At 35.4% G+C, this 18,268-nt stretch overlaps 2 protein-coding genes across 4 annotated transcripts; both read right to left on the bottom strand.

Annotated features, from left to right (window-relative positions):
* Positions 1-4,692: 4,692 nt before the first annotated feature.
* LOC145072517 (strigolactones hydrolase CXE15-like) lies at positions 4,693-6,065 on the bottom strand. Its single transcript, XM_079018960.1, has 2 exons — positions 5,261-6,065; positions 4,693-5,168 (listed from the first exon to the last, which is right to left on the bottom strand). The coding sequence occupies exons 1-2, from the start codon at positions 5,911-5,913 to the stop codon at positions 4,862-4,864; spliced, it is 960 nt and encodes a 319-aa protein (XP_078875086.1). The 5' UTR covers positions 5,914-6,065; the 3' UTR covers positions 4,693-4,861.
* Positions 6,066-6,219: 154 nt separating this feature from the next.
* On the bottom strand, positions 6,220-11,175 carry LOC145072516 (squamosa promoter-binding-like protein 14). 3 transcript variants are annotated; one of them, XM_079018957.1, is made up of 11 exons: positions 10,865-11,175; positions 9,978-10,784; positions 9,695-9,888; positions 8,840-9,612; positions 8,694-8,768; positions 8,493-8,600; positions 8,291-8,408; positions 8,067-8,202; positions 7,838-7,976; positions 7,190-7,756; positions 6,220-7,104 (listed from the first exon to the last, which is right to left on the bottom strand). In XM_079018957.1, the coding sequence occupies exons 2-11, from the start codon at positions 10,589-10,591 to the stop codon at positions 6,658-6,660; spliced, it is 3,171 nt and encodes a 1,056-aa protein (XP_078875083.1). In that variant the 5' UTR covers positions 10,592-10,784; positions 10,865-11,175; the 3' UTR covers positions 6,220-6,657. The 3 variants fall into 3 exon arrangements, with proteins under 3 accessions (XP_078875083.1, XP_078875084.1, XP_078875085.1); XM_079018958.1 differs by having other exon boundaries at positions 9,978-10,778; XM_079018959.1 differs by having other exon boundaries at positions 9,978-10,620.
* Between the last annotated feature and the right edge of the window lie 7,093 nt (positions 11,176-18,268).

The raw sequence follows: 18,268 nt of genomic DNA, 5'->3' as shown, positions 1-18,268 counted from the left end.
TGACAAAAGATGTTTCTTTGATTTGTTAACAAACAATTATCCAGTGTTTTAAAAACCGGTTTGAACCGGCCGGTTGAACTGGTCAAACCGGGAACCGGAGGTGACGACGGTTCGATTTGGACCGGTTTTATAACAATTTTCTGACCGGATTTAACCGGTCGGTTTTGGTAAAAAAAACCAGTTCAACCGACTGAATTGAACCGAAGAGTCTTGGATTTTTGTGTTTGTTTTGGGCTTCTTTGTTTGATTTTGGCTTGTATAATGATTGTTTTTATATGTTGCATTCAATTTACATTTGTAATACTAAAAAGATGACAAGTTTTGTAATCAATGTATGCAGGATAATTAAAAACATATAAAAATATATAACCGGTTTGACCATCCGGTTAAACAAACATCACCCGATCGGTTCAATTAAAAAACCGGTTTTTAAAACATTGCAATTATCATTCTTCATAACAACCAAATCATATCTAACTTTAAAAATATCAATCTCTAATTTGTCTACTTTAAACCTCCTTTCCTCATTTCTAAAAGTGCACCTACTAAGATCGTTATCAAGATTATATACTTTTCTTCTTTCCATCATAGACTTTCACTTAATTATGAAATGGTATCTCTTAATTCATTTAATTCATCATCATAACGATAAGCCGAAATATTTAAGGATATAATAATAGAATGTACCTTATCAGTTACCTTATCACACGCTTCCACATCATAGAATGTAGCTTATCAGTTACCTTATCGCAAGCTTCCACGTCATAGAATGTATCTTATCAGTTACCTTCTCACAAGCTTCCACGCGCTCCCCTGTACTCTTTTCTAATAAACATGAATGATGTGAGTTTAGTATGAATCATCTCCATCTTCAGAATTATAGCTTAGACCATCAAAATTAGAACTCTTCACTATTAGACATTTTCTATCCTTTGAAGCCGTAGAAACATTAGAAGCAAACAAAGCGTCGTGAGATGGCCTTCGCACTTCCTCATCCTGAGAGTTTGTAGACCAAACGTAAATGTTTCTTGCATCACTATCCTCTTCCTCCACAATCGGTGCCTTCCGTATAACGTTCATCTTCCTAAGATCCTCGATCTTCTTCACATAATACGCTTCATCCTTCATTTTCTCTTTCTTCTCACTCTTATTTCTCAACACACAATCCTATGCAAAGTGATTTTTACCATTGCATAAATTACAATCGTAACCAGAATCACCAAGCAGCCTCTTTCTTTTCATCATCACTTTATTGATAATTCGTATAGCCATCACTTTTGTTCTCATCGGGAAATGAATTACAACCTTTGTATCTAGAACCTCCACTTTCAGACCTTGAATTACCGTCATTCTTAAACTTTGAAAAGTTTTTCATAAAAAAACTATTTGGGATTGCTCACCATTAAAGCCATCTCTTCTCTTGTAAACTCATCATCTGTAACATCGGAATCAAAATCTACAAAAACCTTTTCCTTTGATATCTTCACCTTGAAAACCTTTTCTTTCGTAATTAAATCCAATGGACTAGCATTAGCAATTGACTTTATTCCCTCAGTGACCTCATCTTCATGCAAATTTAAATCCCAATGACTTGCAACAACTTGTACGTTTTGAATTGTTCATGAGCCTTCACCGTCAACACAATTGATTTCCATTCCGAACGGAGTCCTTGCAGAAATTTCACCTTTTTCTCGATTAGTGAACGTTCCAAATCATATTTCATCAGCCTGCTCAACAAATGATTATATCTTTTAGAGACCTGATCTATACTCTTTCTAGTCTTGTATTTGAATGAACCGAAGTCCGAAAGCAATGAAGTTTGTACAAAGTGAAATTGATTGTCGTTGCCTACATATAACTCCATCAAACGTTCCAAATATCATTTGTAGTTTTGCATGAACTCACTAACCTGAAAGTATTTAGAGCAAGTGCAAAGCGAATTTCCCTTTTCGCTTTCAAATCATTCTCAAGCTTCTCCTTCTCTTTAGTGATCATGTATGTACACTTATCACGAAGCCTTTCATAATCAGCAATAAAGTAAACAAATTTCGTCTTCGAGAATAGATGTGGACCTTGACTAATAGATTTCCAGATGTATGAACCATGCTTCTCGTGTCCAATGAAGTAATCTTCAAAATGCAACACCCACACTTCGTAATTATCCGGGAATAGAGTTAGAACTCTGGTATTCGATCCAATACTACTCGATATATTGAACGCAACAATGTGAGAGTCTTCTTTTTCCATGATTTCAATTGAAAGTGAACATGTGATCAAATCAATGACTGAAATATGAAATTCAAATCAAAACGAGTTTTGGAACAAGAATTTCCAAATCAAATTGCAAACAATTGTAATTGCGGAAGAGATCAAGGAAAATCGAAATGACAAACGAGAAACTCGAAGAACACAAGAAAATTCAACAATTTGAACTCAGTTCAAAGATTTCATGCTCTGATACCACTTGTAGGATCGATAGACTAGTTTCGCATGATTGAAATCATGTTTGAAAGCAAGAAATGATAATACGAAAGAGTAAATAATTTTCTAATTTGATTTAGAATAAGAAATTTCAATTACAATTGTTGAGTGTAAGAACTTGCAAAAGGCTTACTCTACATTCTAACTAACATCCCTATTTGTAGGTTGACAAAAAGGCATTCGGTTAGAGAATAACCAATAAGGTTACGACACCTAGGCAGTAACACATTATAAAACAATTACGCAATATTCACTACGAAACCTAAGGTGTACAAAACTCTAAAACCAAACATGCTATCGGAATTATACATTGAAGACTAAGATGTAACTGTGAAAGCTTTCACAATCAAACTTAGACACAACACATATAGACTCCGAAACCTAACAATTACATCCGTTTATGTGTATTTATGTTTGTTTATGTAAATTTATATTTTTGTAAAACAAACACAAACAAAATAATTTTTTACACAAACGAACATAAATAAATAAAAATCGTTAGTTTATTTGTTCATATTCACTCCTCTTCTATCCGGTTAACTTAAACGAACGAACATTAACAAACTCTTATTAGTGTTGTTCGATTTGTTTTGCTATCACACACACACGCCCTTACTATGTTACTTAACTATATCTACGTCCCAAGCAAGACATGATCCTTTAACCGTCTCACAGACACGTTTCCATTTAAATGATCAAGCCCTCTTTAGTATGTGGTAATCACGCAAGGAACAGAATGGAGTATTAAGAAGGAATGAAAGAATGCATGTTTGGTTGGTGATTGGAATGGAATTATATATGTATTCAATAAGGAATGTGATTCCTTCATGTTTTTCATTCTTCCTAACCCCCGAGTAATGGAAACTACCTATTTTACCCTTTTTATCGAATTTTGTAACCAATCAAAATCTATCCAATCTGCAACAAAATTATACACACAAAGTAGATTGATAATTGATTTCAAGTCCAAACTAAAGAAGTGCTCAAGAACAATGTGAACAGAAAAGTATGTATTGGATTATTTTCCCCACATTTTCTTTGTCATTCGTTTTCGACACTAGATTGAATTTCATTTGCAGTTGTTAGTTTTCTTGAAGAAATATGTGCACATTAATTGTTGGATGAAATGTGTAAGTGAAATAACTTCAAGGCAAAAGGTTGTTTTCTATTCTTATGTCTCTGTTAGTAAAAGTTGTAGGCCCAATGAAAATAAACAAGGTTTCGTTTTAGTACTATCATCATTAGCCAAAGTAGCAATCTCTAAAAAATTTTGAAGGTTATCTTCCATATGTGGCAAGTCTTGTAATTTTGTGTCCAATGGATTTATATGTCAATAACCTGTAAAGAAATGGATTGGGTGTATTGGTTATGTAAGTTTCATTCCCATTATTTTTACTTCTATGCAAAGTAGATGCGCATCCATAGACCCACTTACCTTGTAAATGGTAGGGGTGCACATTTTCTCATTAATTTAACTTTCTTTGCACTCATTTTTTTAATTCATGTTGATTGGATGCTATCATGCTAATATTCTTTTTGTTATACAAATTTATTTGGGTGTTATATTATAAGATCGTTAATCTATGTATACTTTATTTATGTTAGTAAATTTTCATTTATCTAATATTAGTTATAACAATATAAAATATATTTTCTACTAGCTAAGTTTGTAAAAAATGATAATTATATGCATTTTACTTACGAAAGGATTTTTATCATTGTCAATAAACTTTCATTTCATTCATCCGTTTTTTCCTTAACATTTCAGATTAATAACCGTCATCATTTCAACGAAATAATCAACATTCAAACAAACCCTATGACAAAAGGGTATACCGGTGACAGAGGGTTCATGGTCTGATGGCAACCTTATCACGGTCGTGCATATCATCCCTGATGCTACAATCATACACACTTGTCTCATGATAAATATCATGGAAGACTACAGCCAATCATTTTCTTCTTTTTTTTCTTTTTCTTTTTCTTTTTCTTTTTCTATCATTACATATACAATAATATTATTGGTATGGAAAGAGATGATGGTTAGGTGGAGGGAAACCGTCCCCCATATCTCATGGTCTAACAGTTGAAAAGCTTTTCATGATCTAAACTTCCATTTCACAACACTTGCCTCAATTCTTTGTTTGAAACCGGTCTTAGACAGAACTTTAAAATAGTAACATTCGTTCTATCACTATTACCCACTCAACGTAGTTTCAAGAGAGAAAGCTAAAAATGATATCTATTAAAATCATTTTTCATTCACTTATTCTACACAGAATCGCTAAATCACACAAACTCATTACTAATTCCACATTCGTCCTTTCAATTTTATCATAAGGATGGAAACTTTTACAAACTTTCCACAGGCATACAATCATTAAATGGAATACTGTTTGATGAAGTCTTTAATTATCTCCATCAATTCCTTGGATACTTGTGAATCTGGATCTATGGTGAAGAACCCATGTTGCTGACCTTCAAATTCTGCGTACTCCACCTTTTTTCCCAACTTCTTCAATCTTTCTGCGTAGTCTTTAGCTCTGTCCTTCAATAGGTCAGCACCCCCACAAACCACCAACATTGGGTCCAACTCCACCGGTTCAAGATCCAAGCTAACCGGTCCAAACGGGTTCACTAGAGGATGGTCCATGGTGTCCCCAACCGGAATCGATAACCTCCAAAACCTAACCAACAAACACATCAACCGGTTCAAAACACCGATGATAATCATAATCATACATTTGAGAACAAAAAGGGTGTAAAGTGTAAATTCAACCTATCGATGAGTTCCCAATTCAAGAAAGCGTCTTTAGGACCATGAGCCTCGGATTCCGTTAACTGGGTCCCACCAAAAAAGGGTGCCAAGAGAACATAGCCTTTAACCTGAACCGGTTCCAAGCTCTTGGAACCAGCCCTCAACCGAACCGCCATATTATGAGCAATGTTACCACCAGCAGAGTCACCGGAGATGAAGACACGTGTAAAGTCTGCCGAGTCAACCAGCCATGGGTCAGGCTCAGCTGCCACCGCCTGCGATTGGAGCCACTTCACGGAAGTGAACCCATCCTCCACCGCCAACGGAAGCCGGTTCTCAGGGGCTAACCGGTAATCAGGAGCCACAATTACAGCTTGTAAAGCCAGAGCCAGTTTAAAACAGTAGTTCTGACAGTTTGGCCATGTTCGTGACCCGATGCAGAAACCACCGCCGTGGATGTAGTAAAACACCGGTAGCTTTTTGACCACAGCGGAAGCCGGTTTGTAAAGACGGAGGTGGAGGTTGTTTTGTTGATCAAACTGAACGTCTTTCCAGAGCACCGAACCATCGTCAACCACAGAGACTCGAAAGCTCGGTTCAGTTGATCGCCATATTGATCCATCACTGTAAACTTTGAGCACCCCTCGACACTCGTCGACCTCCACTTTCGCCATGGTAGTAGGACTGGAGTGGTTTTCTGTTGAATTCGCTTTTATGGAAAAGTTCTAGAAGATGAAAACAATACAAAAGACAAGAAAACGATGGCGTAAATTCTTCACATTTGTTTGTCGGTTACGTATGACATATTCATTCTCAATTACGTGCCAAATATGAGCTCTTTAAGGCCGGCCGTTTATGCTTTTTTATACCTAACCTAACCCAAAACAATACGACAAAAACACTATTATATTTCTATATGAATATCTTGTGTTTTGTTGGTTGGTTGGTTTTAGAATCTAAAGATGATGAAAAATAATCTATTGAGCAAAGAACAAGAGAAGACATTACATATAATATATGATCCTTTTCCATTTGGCAAAACAATATACAGAAACAAGAGAAGACAAACGCTATCTGCTATTATAGTAAAAAAAAAAAAAAACTTACATACTTAAAAGACAATAACTACTAGTAACAAGTCAGCCACGGTTAATAACATCAACCAGAAGACACAATTGTCTTATCCGCCCCTGATGTTACTTACTACAAGTCTCCATTCGGTTTCAAATAAGAACTTGAACGTAAAAGACCAAGAACAGGGGACAAAAACCGTCGTTATCTCATGCAATGTTATCAATGATCCCGTTTTTCTTATTCACCTTTCCCAAAAGTTAAAAATTATGCTCTCTAATCAACTCTACTTATTCTTTTTCATAGGTGGTGCCATATGTTTCTTTCTTTCTTTCTTTCTTTCTTTCTTACATTGAACCAAAGTTCAAATTCTCCCACTTAAACGGAGCAACCAAACCGATATTGGGGGCCCCACGAAGGAACAAACACACACATACACAAACCGCAGCTATTGCAAGCATGGAGTGGATATACGGACGATGAAGCAACCCTTGTGAACCCGGGATTCTTCTCGGGTGTTTTGCTGTTACAATCGCACATTTTGAACAAGATTTTGTGCCCACATGATGATCCCTCACTCTGAAACTAAGCTCATGGTGGTCAACATGGTCAACCCTCCTTGCGGTTTGAAGCTCTATCTCGTTTGAGATATGTACAGAGACTTGACCCGCTATTCTGTTTGCAAGTTTTTGTGCCACTAATGTGTTGTATGAGTTGTTGTTTCTCATGGTCGCGTATACAAATGGTGACAGCCCGTTTGCATCCAAGGAAGAATTCCAGCTCAGCAACCCAACCTAAGATATACCAAAAAACTAATTATTAACACTTACTCTTTAACCACAATCACCAAGAAAGGCAAAATGGGAATAATAATAATACCTCGTTCGGGTCGTTTGTCAAGGCATCAACCATATCGTCTGAATCAGAAGTGCAAGCAGCCAAATGCAAGGGGGTGATGCCGCCGGGTCCCGCTAGATTTGGCGGGAAAATGTACTTTCTGGAAGCAGCAGAATCTGTATCTGTATCTCCAACTACTGAATAATGTATGAGCAAATCAACCATGTTTTTGCATTTTCTTTTAACAGCCCGGTTTAAAAGGTTAATTGTATATAGCATCTCCATTGATGAATCGTCTTCTGTAATGCCCCCGGAGCCTTTTTGAAGAAGAATCCCTAAAAGAGTTTTCACTAAACCACACAAATCTCTTTCAACCGAGAACACAAGAAGGAATTTGAATCGAGTGAGACTATAATGAGATCCGGATCCTCCATTTTTTTTCTGGAAAAGCCATCCAAGCTCATTTAAAAAGTGTATGGTTTCCTTCACCAAACTTGGTTGCCTATTTTGGACCTCACCAAATTCAGCCTCCAAAAGGTTCAATTCTTGGCAGAGAGTAGAATCCGCAATGATTATAGGAAAACTCGTACCTCTGAAACCGTTTTCTATCTGTTTCATATAATTCAAAACATAAGTTTCTGATAAAACCATGATTCGATAATATTTTTAAAAAGGATTATAGATATATACCTCGATGAAACATCGACCACGTTCACTAGGTGCACAAATTGTGAACCTACGTGTGCTAATTTCCTCATATGTAGAATCTTGATCTGTTGATTCTGTTGCTTCCTCCAGTATACATCCATCCGCATGTGTGCAATAGATTCTGTGATACAACATGAAATTCATTTTTTTTTAACATTTTCACTCTGTGTTAATAATTTGAGCTTAATTTAGTATAGGAATAGGTACAGACTTGGTGCCAGGTGTCCTTAGGTTTCGGCCTCTTAGGACAAAAGAAGTCTCCTTTCCGGATACAACGGCTAGAGGAGAAATGGAAATCAACTGTGGCGAACTCCATGCTTTCAAAGATTTGAACAAATGGACCTTGCCTGATAAATATCATAACATGAAAGATTTAGACAAATGAACAATAATATAAGTGTAAAACAAGATATAATAACACGACTGATGACTCACCATCTTTATGTGAAGCTATTTGCTTTTCAGTATGTGCTAAGAATCTTCCGGATCCCCAGAAATCAGTACCAGATTCTTGCACAAGAGCATTGATATACTGAAGAAAGTTTCCTTCAAGCTGCAAGAAAAATCACAACTCAGTAAAAATCTTAAAAAGGAGGGAAAGATCACTGCTTTAATAGCTAAGAACTAATTTACTCACTTGATCCCAAGAAGACGATGACATGGACAAATAAATTGAAAGAACCACGCAACCAGGCTTTATGTATCCTTCCATCTCTGATGGACTTTGAGAAAGCCAATTGTAAACCTAAAATCAAGAAACCAAAACCATGTTAAAATAGAGCAAGAATTTTCTCATTTCTCATTAGCAAGGCAAAATGACCAAAACGCCCCTTCTCACCTGTGTCCGTAGTGACCCAGGCAAATGACTCGGATCCTTGTCAAACAGTTTAAACGATAATCGCCCGGTTCGATCCTATAAAAAAAACACCAAATTAGACTTCCACATGAAGAAAAGATTCATAAATGTATTAATTGTGTAACAACCTGAGGATCAGAATTTAAGCTGGAAGGTGATTGGTCAGAACCAGATGATGACGTGTACCCAGCTCTGTAAGGTGAGCTTTGAATGGAAACATTATCAGCTCCATTATTCATCCCTCCAAAAAGCTCCAGAGACATGGTGGCTTTAACATTTGCAGTAACTTCACCACTAGTAGACATACTTTCAGGCTTCATTCTCTCTCTTGAAGCTTTTGTTGGGAAAAGCCTTTGCACGACAGGTGGCGAAGATGATGGTGACCTGTCTTCCATTGGATTACTACTGTCAGATGAGAAATACTTCCTGCTTGATGCTAGCTTAGGTGGACTGTCATCTTCAGGTGAAGAACTGAACAGCTGTAACTGTAAATTAAGGGGTGTGTCCATCACTTGACAATCTGAATCCTCACGAGACTGAAAACTAGTGCTACTTCTCTCTCCTCCAGAATGAACCATGGTTTGGTTAACACAACCAGAGTTAGTCTTGTTCTTATCAGCCTCAATCACTTGGTTCCTTTTTTGTGACAATGGCTCAGGTGCATCCGAAGAGCCTGAAAGAACACCAAGAAAGTCCATGGTTGATGAACTGGTTTTTTTGTTGACTTTTTGAACCTCGGAAGAGGTTTTCTCTTGGTCAACATTAGTCAAGCTTCCAGGAACTGGTTGTTTTGACCCTGGGTCAACCGGTAAAGGCAAAGAGTTTATTTTGTTGAGAATTTGCATAAGCTGATCTTTATTAGGTAATGGTGAAGAATTCCTGCTCATGTCCTCTGCATTTCCTAATATTTTTAAGAACAAATATCAGGGTACTGAAAGTTTAAAGTCAAACAGGAGGGGTATAACCGTACAAAAAATGTTTACCTTGAGCACGAGCTAAAACTGTTAGCAAACCAACAATATCCATGTCATTGGCGCCATTTTTATCACCATTTCCAGGGATTAATAACTGTAAAGCAACATCTTCTGGCTGTGTCTTTCTTCTTCGCCTGTTGTGACCTGCAAGTCTACGCCTACAGCTTCTCTTCCCCTCGTCAAACTCAGAAAGAGGGTGGAACCTAGAAACAAGTTTGTGAAAAGGGTAAGTTAGTCATTTAGCGCAAAGGTTTCAAGAAAAAGAAAGTGATGGATTGAAGAATCAACCAACCTGCTACACTGTTGACAGAATCTTTGCATCTGTTTTCCAACTAGGGCTTTTCCAGCTTTACTATGAACCTCACAAACCTTGTGACGCCTATGGTAGTCTTTAGCAGTGGATAGATCTTCTTTGCAGTTATCAACTTGACACATTGGATAATTCCCGGCACAACCACTGCCAGGTGAACCAGATCGGACCCTTTTGCTAGGCCTGGTCGCTGCCTCCTCACCACCACCAAGCTTCAACAAGAGGCGTTCATCTTCTTCCCTTTGACCAACTGGACTCTTCTTTGACCCATCGGGATTGGGAGGATTAACAGCAGTTTGATGATGGTGTTGTTGCTGTTGCTGTTCTCTAGAAATCTCCATCATATCCAAGGGTTTAGCCACGAGTCTTGAACTATCCCATTCCCAATTTTTAGGGTTCCAACTGTTCCGTGGCTCATTTAAAGTTGGGATTAACCTTTGTAGATACTGTTGTTGTTGCTGATGTTGAATAAGGTTTGGGTTTTGATACGGCAGGCTTCGTTTCTTGGCCATCGGATGGGCATCGGGAAATCTTCCGGCACCGATTGTGTTGTACATATATAAAGGAGGAGCTAGTTGAGTACCAACCTCTTCCATTTTTTCCACCAAATAAAGTATCCGAATTCCTATAAAATTCGGAGCTGCTCAGAATCACTTGCTAAAGAATAAAATAATCAACGCTATTTTGATCCGATGAAATACTCCTATTTCCCCTCTTTTATTCCACAAACTAAATCAAACCTCCCAAATTTGATTTTTCCCATTTTTTTCAAATGTTTTTGAGCTGCTCCTACGATAATTCGAAACTAGCTTAGCTATAAACATACAGAAAATTAAAAAAGGAACAAATATAGGTCAAAAAATACCAACCTCTACGAGTTCATAACACCCTGATCAAAAATCCAGTGAGTGGTTTCTACAGAGAGGTGAGGATTGGATCTAACAGAAACTTGATGATGAAGTCGAAGAAGAGACGCCCAGATCTGGAAGAGAGAGCAAATAGATCTGATGATAAAAGAAGATGTGAAAAGGGTGGTGGAGTCAATTGGAAGGTGTAGTCGTACGAGTCGAATGGGGTTTGTTTTTTAGTTTATGATTATCTCCTTTTTTTCTTCATAAGGGCAAGAAAAACGTCAGTAATAAATTTCACCTTATTACTCTCTCTCTCTATCTGTACTTTTTCTCCACTCGTTCACAGTGAAGATGATGTTTGAGACTTGAGTGGTACAAAACCTAACCTCCCCCTTCTCGCCTTCTTAAAAACCCTCAACCCTATTGTATTAAAATCGAAAAATATAAAAGGTGAAATATTTTTAAATCAAAACAAAGTTTATTATTTAAAATGATCGAAATTATAGGTTTGTTATTACATATCCTATCAATAGCGCGCTAGTGGTGCTATAGCGTTTTGTGGTGATACAGAACCATTATTTTCAAATAGTGTTAGCGCTATTAACGACGCTATTTATCCCGAACCTCATCACCGCTATACATGAATTTATACTTTCGTTCACATTTTGGTCATTTGGTTATTTTGTCAAAGAAAAAAAATCAATTGTGAGCTACTTCAAGTTAAATCTCTTTCTAATGAGTCACTATATTTGCATTTTAATAAGCCCAATTAACAAAACTGATTAACTACAAAGTAAAAAACATTTAAAGCAAAGAACGACATGTAACATCTTTCTCGTCTCTTTTTTTACTGCTTGGAAACCACGATGATTTAAGTTGCGATGATCTACCTACACATGTGAATCTTTGAATGGTAATTGATTTAATGTTAAATGTTTCTTTTTCAGTGTTTCACACTTATAAACTCGTTAATTTGTGAAACTGTGATTTAGTCTTTATCATTTACCAAGTATTACCTCACATAGTCACACTGACAATTCACTATTAATTTATGAAGTTATGATCATATATGCCTTTTTAGTTTTAATGATATCAATTCTATATAAACTTATAGTATTAATACACTACTATATAAATTATATATAAATATATAACATAAAATTAAAATTATATATAATATTAGGGTTGTTATATCAACGTTATACCACCATGATAACTATAATTTCAAATAGCGGTGTGTGGTCGCTATTGAAATTTTGATCACGTTAACTACATAGACTATTACCTTTAATTATTGTTTTAATATTAATAATTATAATAAATGGTTGTTATCACAACATTTTGGTGACTTGTCATATCTTTTTTCAGATGATAACAAAACTAATAGAACACTTGTATGTTGCCCAAGAAAAAAAAAATTATTATTATTATTATTATTATTATTATTATTATTATTATTATTATTATTATATATAGTTAAATATAATTAATATGATAAAGAGATGTTTATTAGAAAGTTCAACAGTTAAGTATTTTTAAACCCAATTAATTTAAGAACTATTTAATTGTTTATTTATTCAATTTCTTCAACCATATTCATTTGAACCCCCATAACTGTAAAATTCGAATCCTCGAGGTACGAAAATTAAGTTAATATGGATTTCAAGGTGGTCACGGCGTGAGGGAAGCACCGTCACGACATGACATGGCAGTGTTACGCAGGAAGGGTTATTTAAGTGCCACGACGTGACACTTGATCAAATGTAAAACCTTAAATTCGGAGTTGGACCCTATTTAAAGGTAGTGAGGGACTAGGGTTTCCTTCACCCTCATCCTTCATCACCTTTAAACTTGTATAAGAAAAACCCTATGTAACACCCTGTTTCGAATCATTTCATAATTCAGGGTCGTGACCCAGAGACCGATTATCATAAGGTTTAGTGTAACGTTCGTGTTTCTACGCTAGACATTAATGATGATGTTGTTGGATTAGTGTCTAAGTCCATAACTATTTTGGTATGTAGTTGACCCGATGGTGCATGGTCCTTTTGGGTTGCCTTCACCAAAGCAACTTGATAGGATGAATTATGGAGAGAAAGGATTAAATATGATTTATTAATATATTATGAGAATAATATATTAAAGGAGAAATCATATTGTTTAATTGATATTAGTCAATAATTAATTGGTAATTAGTTTTGTGACTAAAAGAGATTAATTAAACTTAAGGGACTGGAATTGTAATTATAAGATAATTGCAATTTGGACCATGGATTGCCTTATAATAAGGAGTGGGCGAATTCTATGGGGAAGCCCATAAGGAAATCATCCAAGGCCTTAAGGAAAGGGATCCATGGGTTACTTAGGGCTTAAGCATCCAAATTAGGGTTTCCTTGTTAGATAACCCTAATAGCCTCACTATATATAGACCCCTTAAGGACCAAAAACGTGGCTAAGCTTCATTCTAGGGTTTCACACGTTTTAGGGCAGCCTCCTTCCTCTCTCCTCTTCATCCTCTTGCTTATGGTGTTTGTGAACCATTAGAGGAGTGACATTTGTGACTCTAGGCTTTCTAAAGTCAATACAACGAGGAATTGGGATTGTTATTGCTACATAACAATCAAGGTATGATCTTAAACCTATTCTCATGTTAATATGATTACTTGAATGCTAGAATTAGGGTTTATAGTCTTGGATAACTTGCATGTACAATAGAGAAACCTAGATCCAAGCATTAGGGTTTGTATGAGCACATAGGATGTTCTTAGGACCAAAACTCATCAGTGATATTAGAGCCTAGATTGGTTTCTATTGTATTAATGCATTATATGTTTGAAAAATTCGTTTTTTGTGTTTCTGGAGGCTGGACTCGCCGAGTCCATAGCTGAACTCGCCGAGTCCATGCTGACTCGACGAGTCCATGCTTGACTCGACGAGTCAACTCGTCAGATGGAGCAAACTTCGGGATTTCTTGCTGTTTTTGCTCAAGGATAGTTGTCTTATCATATTAGATCAATATAAATCCGATTTTATGATAGATTTGACTATATTCTTGATCTAATTGAAGATATTTATCAATTAATAAAATATATGTTTCCTTATGTGATAATTGATTAATTATTTTGATTAAATTGGTAAATTGTTTTGCAAGAAATCATTAAATAAATCAAATATGGATAATTATGTGATTAAATGTTAATTTAGATTATTTGTTATTTGATCCTTGTTGTTATGAAAAGTTTCATGTTTTCCCCTTTAGGTTTTATAGTTTAAATTTGAACCCAAAAGTTTTGTTGTTTTGAAATTTAAATAGTTGAAACCCTAATGTTTTGAAAAAGGTTTCAAAACTTGCCCTTAAGTTTTGAAAATTAAATTTTGATTAATAGTTTAATTTTGATGTATATTTAAATTCTAAACCCTAATGTTTTGAAATGTTTCAAAACTTGCCCTCAAGTTTTGGAATTTAAAAGTTGATTAAAAATTTTAATTAGGAATGTTAAATTCTAAAACTCTAGTATTGTTTTGAAAAAGTTCAAATCACACCCTTAAGGTTTTATTAATTAATTAAGGTGTATAATTAAAAGAAGTTTAATAAATCCATAAAGTTTTTGGTTTAAAATTTAATTGAATTAAAAGTATAATTGTTAAATTTGACCACCTAATATTTTAAAAGTGTAAAATACACCCTATACTATATATATATATATATATATATATATATATATATATATATATATATATATATAACATTAAAAGTCTAACATTATATATATGTATGAGTAAAAGTCAGTTTTACCGTTAGTAGGCCTCATTCACGAAGCTGGTCTATAAGGGGTGTTTAAGGAAATTTCCTATAAAATGGCGATTGAATGAGTATCCACTCTTACCCACCGCACTCTTGACTAGTGAAGGGTCGTTAGCCGAACGGGTAGGATAGGACGAAACCTTCCATTATAAGTATAATGAAGTATAAAAGTAACTAAATGTTTTTCAAATTCCCAAACTTAGTTACTTAGGCAAAGTGAATTGATGCAATTCCATGAAATTACACTTTGTGCCCTTGCGAAGACGTTAGTGGAGCGTGTGTGGTTTACCGGCACACTAAATGGTTCTAAGCAAAGGTAACAAAGGGTGACTCAATGTTTGTCATAGTTCGGTGGAGCGTGTGTGGTTTACCGGCACATCGAATAGGTGATTGTAACATGTGGGGGCACCATGTAGTTTGCATGGTTATTCACACCCGCTTTGTGATCCTCGACATCCCAGTCACAAACAAGAGGGGCATATCGAGATTTAAACATGCCATTGAAATATTCAATGAATCTCAAAGATTCTAGGAGTTTTCATAGAATTAAAACTTAAATTTATTTTTCGTTTTTCATGGTGGAAATTAGTGAATCGTCATTCACTTACCTTCAAATGTTCTGCAATTTGGGTTACGGCATCCCTCTCCCGAGTTGTAGAATATTGTGTTGGGTCCTAGCCTTAGTATTTCATTTGGGTGATTTACTAAGGACTCAATCAATCAACTAACTTGAGTTTGTTTTCTCCCATTTTGTAGATGTCAAAGTTCAACAACTATGGTCTTCCCAAATCTCGTGGAATAAGCTTTCCACATGAAGATGATATTTCACGATTCGATCGAGGAACAATAAATCATGCTTCACTTCATCCACCTCCTCCAATTATTCTCCCTAACCCACAAGTTCAAAGGCTTGAAAAGTTCAAGATCACTCAAGCCCTTTTGGCAAGTAAACATAAAGAAGGAAAGTCGGTGTGTGCACACGTCCTAGGGATGAAGTCACACATGGATAGGTTAACAATGTTGGGATCCGTTGTCTGTGAGGAAATGGCTGTTGATTGGGTTCTTCAGTCACTTCCTAACTCATATAGTGAGTTCGTAAGAGAGTACTATATGATGAACCGCGACGTGAGCCTTATAGATCTCACATATATGCTTATTGCTGCTGAATCAGCAATGGTTTGGTGCAATAGAAGAGCAAAGTTGATTGGTGAATCTGCCTTCAAGACCTTTATGGACATAGACAATGGCAACGAAAGACATGCTATGATCAAAAAGTTTGATCATAAGAGAAAGGCAATGTCTGAAGTAGTTCCATGTCCTGTTCCAAAAGAGTCAATTTGCTTTTATTGCCAAGAGAAGGGGCATTGGAGACGAAGCTGACTTATTTACCTAAGAGATCTAAGAGAAGGGAGAGTCGAAACGTATGGCTCTAATATAGGTAAAATCCATTAACTAACTCTTTTAAGCTTCTATTCTAGATTCTTAATACATAATGTGATAAGATTACAATTGATGTTTTGTAGGATCGAAGAAAAGAAAGGAAGCTTAAAGGAAGAAGTGAGCAGAATCTAACCGTGAATGAATGGATTTCGATCGTATTTCTCGAAGATTAGATTCTTGAGCTACTACTTAGAGTTAGAATTAGATTGCTAAGAAAGATGTATTAGCATAGTTTTTCAATGAATTGCATTGTAAGGACAATTTTTTTTTCCGCAATAAAATAAATTTTGATTTTATATTATTTATTTATCCTTGCAATGGCGTATATGAAAAATTGATGTTTGAATGTTTCTATTATTAGCAATAATGGATTTGGTTCTTATTACGTTATTTATGGAAAGTCGAGAGTTTACCAAATAGGGAGAGTTTCACATCGCCCAAGTTTCAATTGGACAGAAACTTGGAATCATGCAACTTGGTTGCACGATGAATGAGAAATTTCATATTTGGAAATTAGACTAATTCATTGACAAAGTGTCAAGTGAAGGACTTAGAGATCGAATACACAAAGTTGCGTGTTGATCAAGTCCACCGTAAGAGTAACAAAGATATTCGTCATGATTTACTAAAGGTTTAGTAAATATGATTATACTTACAAGATTAAGTGTAATTCTGAATTGATTGAAAAAGTTTAAATCAATAGCAGAACGAATAAGAAGAATCAAGTAGGCAGAAAGATAAAAGTTTCTCCATTCTAAGAAGAAAGGAGAATAGCTTTTATGCTTTATGATAGGTCTTAATAATTAAGAACCATATCTCAATTGATCCTCTAAGTGAGTCTTAGTACAATTGTATGTTTAAGAAGAGGAATCAAGGATTGGAGAAATGGTTAAATCAAGAGGTCAATCATACTTCGTTCCAAAACAAGTCTTAGAGTTAAGATTGCGACATTGAGTGATAAGTATTAAGAAGGTTTATAACATTCATCAAATGTGGAGAGTTGTGATGTCTTGGATAAGACAAAGACCAACTAGGACCAATTTATGAAGTGTTTTGATAAAAACCACACTAACTCTTGAATATTTGTTTGTCCAGAAATGTTTATTGACAAGAGAATCTTATATGTCAAGGATTCAGTGGGAGTCTTAATGGTCTTGAAAGGTTTCAAGAACAAATCAAAATAGACCTTATTGATCATTACTGGCACACGAGTTGAGGTTTACAACCTATCGTGTTGACATTATTTTGTTTCTGTGCCATTCCAATTGAGTTAATTATGCATGTGAGTTCTATGAGTTCTCATTTTAAACGCATAAAAGGCAAGGCACCTTAATGAATGAAAGGTACATTGATAGGAAAGGGTGAGCTGCTTAACTAATTGGAAGACATGGTGGGCAGTTGTGCTACCATAAGGCAAGAAATCGAGATTAAGAAAGTTCGATCCATATGAGTTTGAATTTGTCGTAAACTTTGGTTGTGAAAAATTCACATGGATAGGAACAAATACACCGTTTAAATCTAAGTGTCATAAGATTTCCTCCTTCATGAAAATAATTGTGAGGAAATACTTTCACTAAGAAAGATTTTAAGAAGATAGTGATTGTAAAATTGCATTCTCGAATTCGATTATGGTTACGGTATCCCTTTCCATAATTTGAATTGTGAGGTTTGGCAATTGTTTAGACACACACATGAACTATCTAAGGCAAAGGTGTATAAGCCTTGATAAAAGATTATCAAAACATTAGGTATTGGAAACATGAACTTAAGAAATTCAATAAGTATTGTTTTTCTGAAAGTTAGGCTGTTTCTGAATGCATGTCAAAGCTAGTGGGAGCATAAGTGTTATGTTTTATAATAATCATCATGATAGTGGGAGCATAAATGTTATGATTGTATGATTATTAAGGAAAGTATTGCAAGTTGGCAATATTAATTATAGAAAACAAGAGTCATTCTTTGCAAAGTTGTAAGGATGGAATAGTTGTTTTGTTATAATTAAGGGAGAGAATATTATGCTTCATTTCAAATCTAAAGGCTTAGGTTGTGGAATGTTAATAAAATTTAGTCAAAGGTACATAGTGTGTTCTTAAAATTTCGATTATGATTACGGCATTCCTCTTCACAATTCAAATTTTGAGAACATAGCAAATAAAGCATTATGCGTCGTGTCCCAT

Source organism: Lactuca serriola, chromosome 9, assembly GCF_051521515.1.
Source record: "Lactuca serriola cultivar US96UC23 chromosome 9, Lser_US96UC23_V15, whole genome shotgun sequence".
Classification (NCBI taxonomy): Eukaryota; Viridiplantae; Streptophyta; class Magnoliopsida; order Asterales; family Asteraceae; genus Lactuca; species Lactuca serriola.
This window is presented reverse-complemented; position numbering and strand designations above follow the sequence as displayed.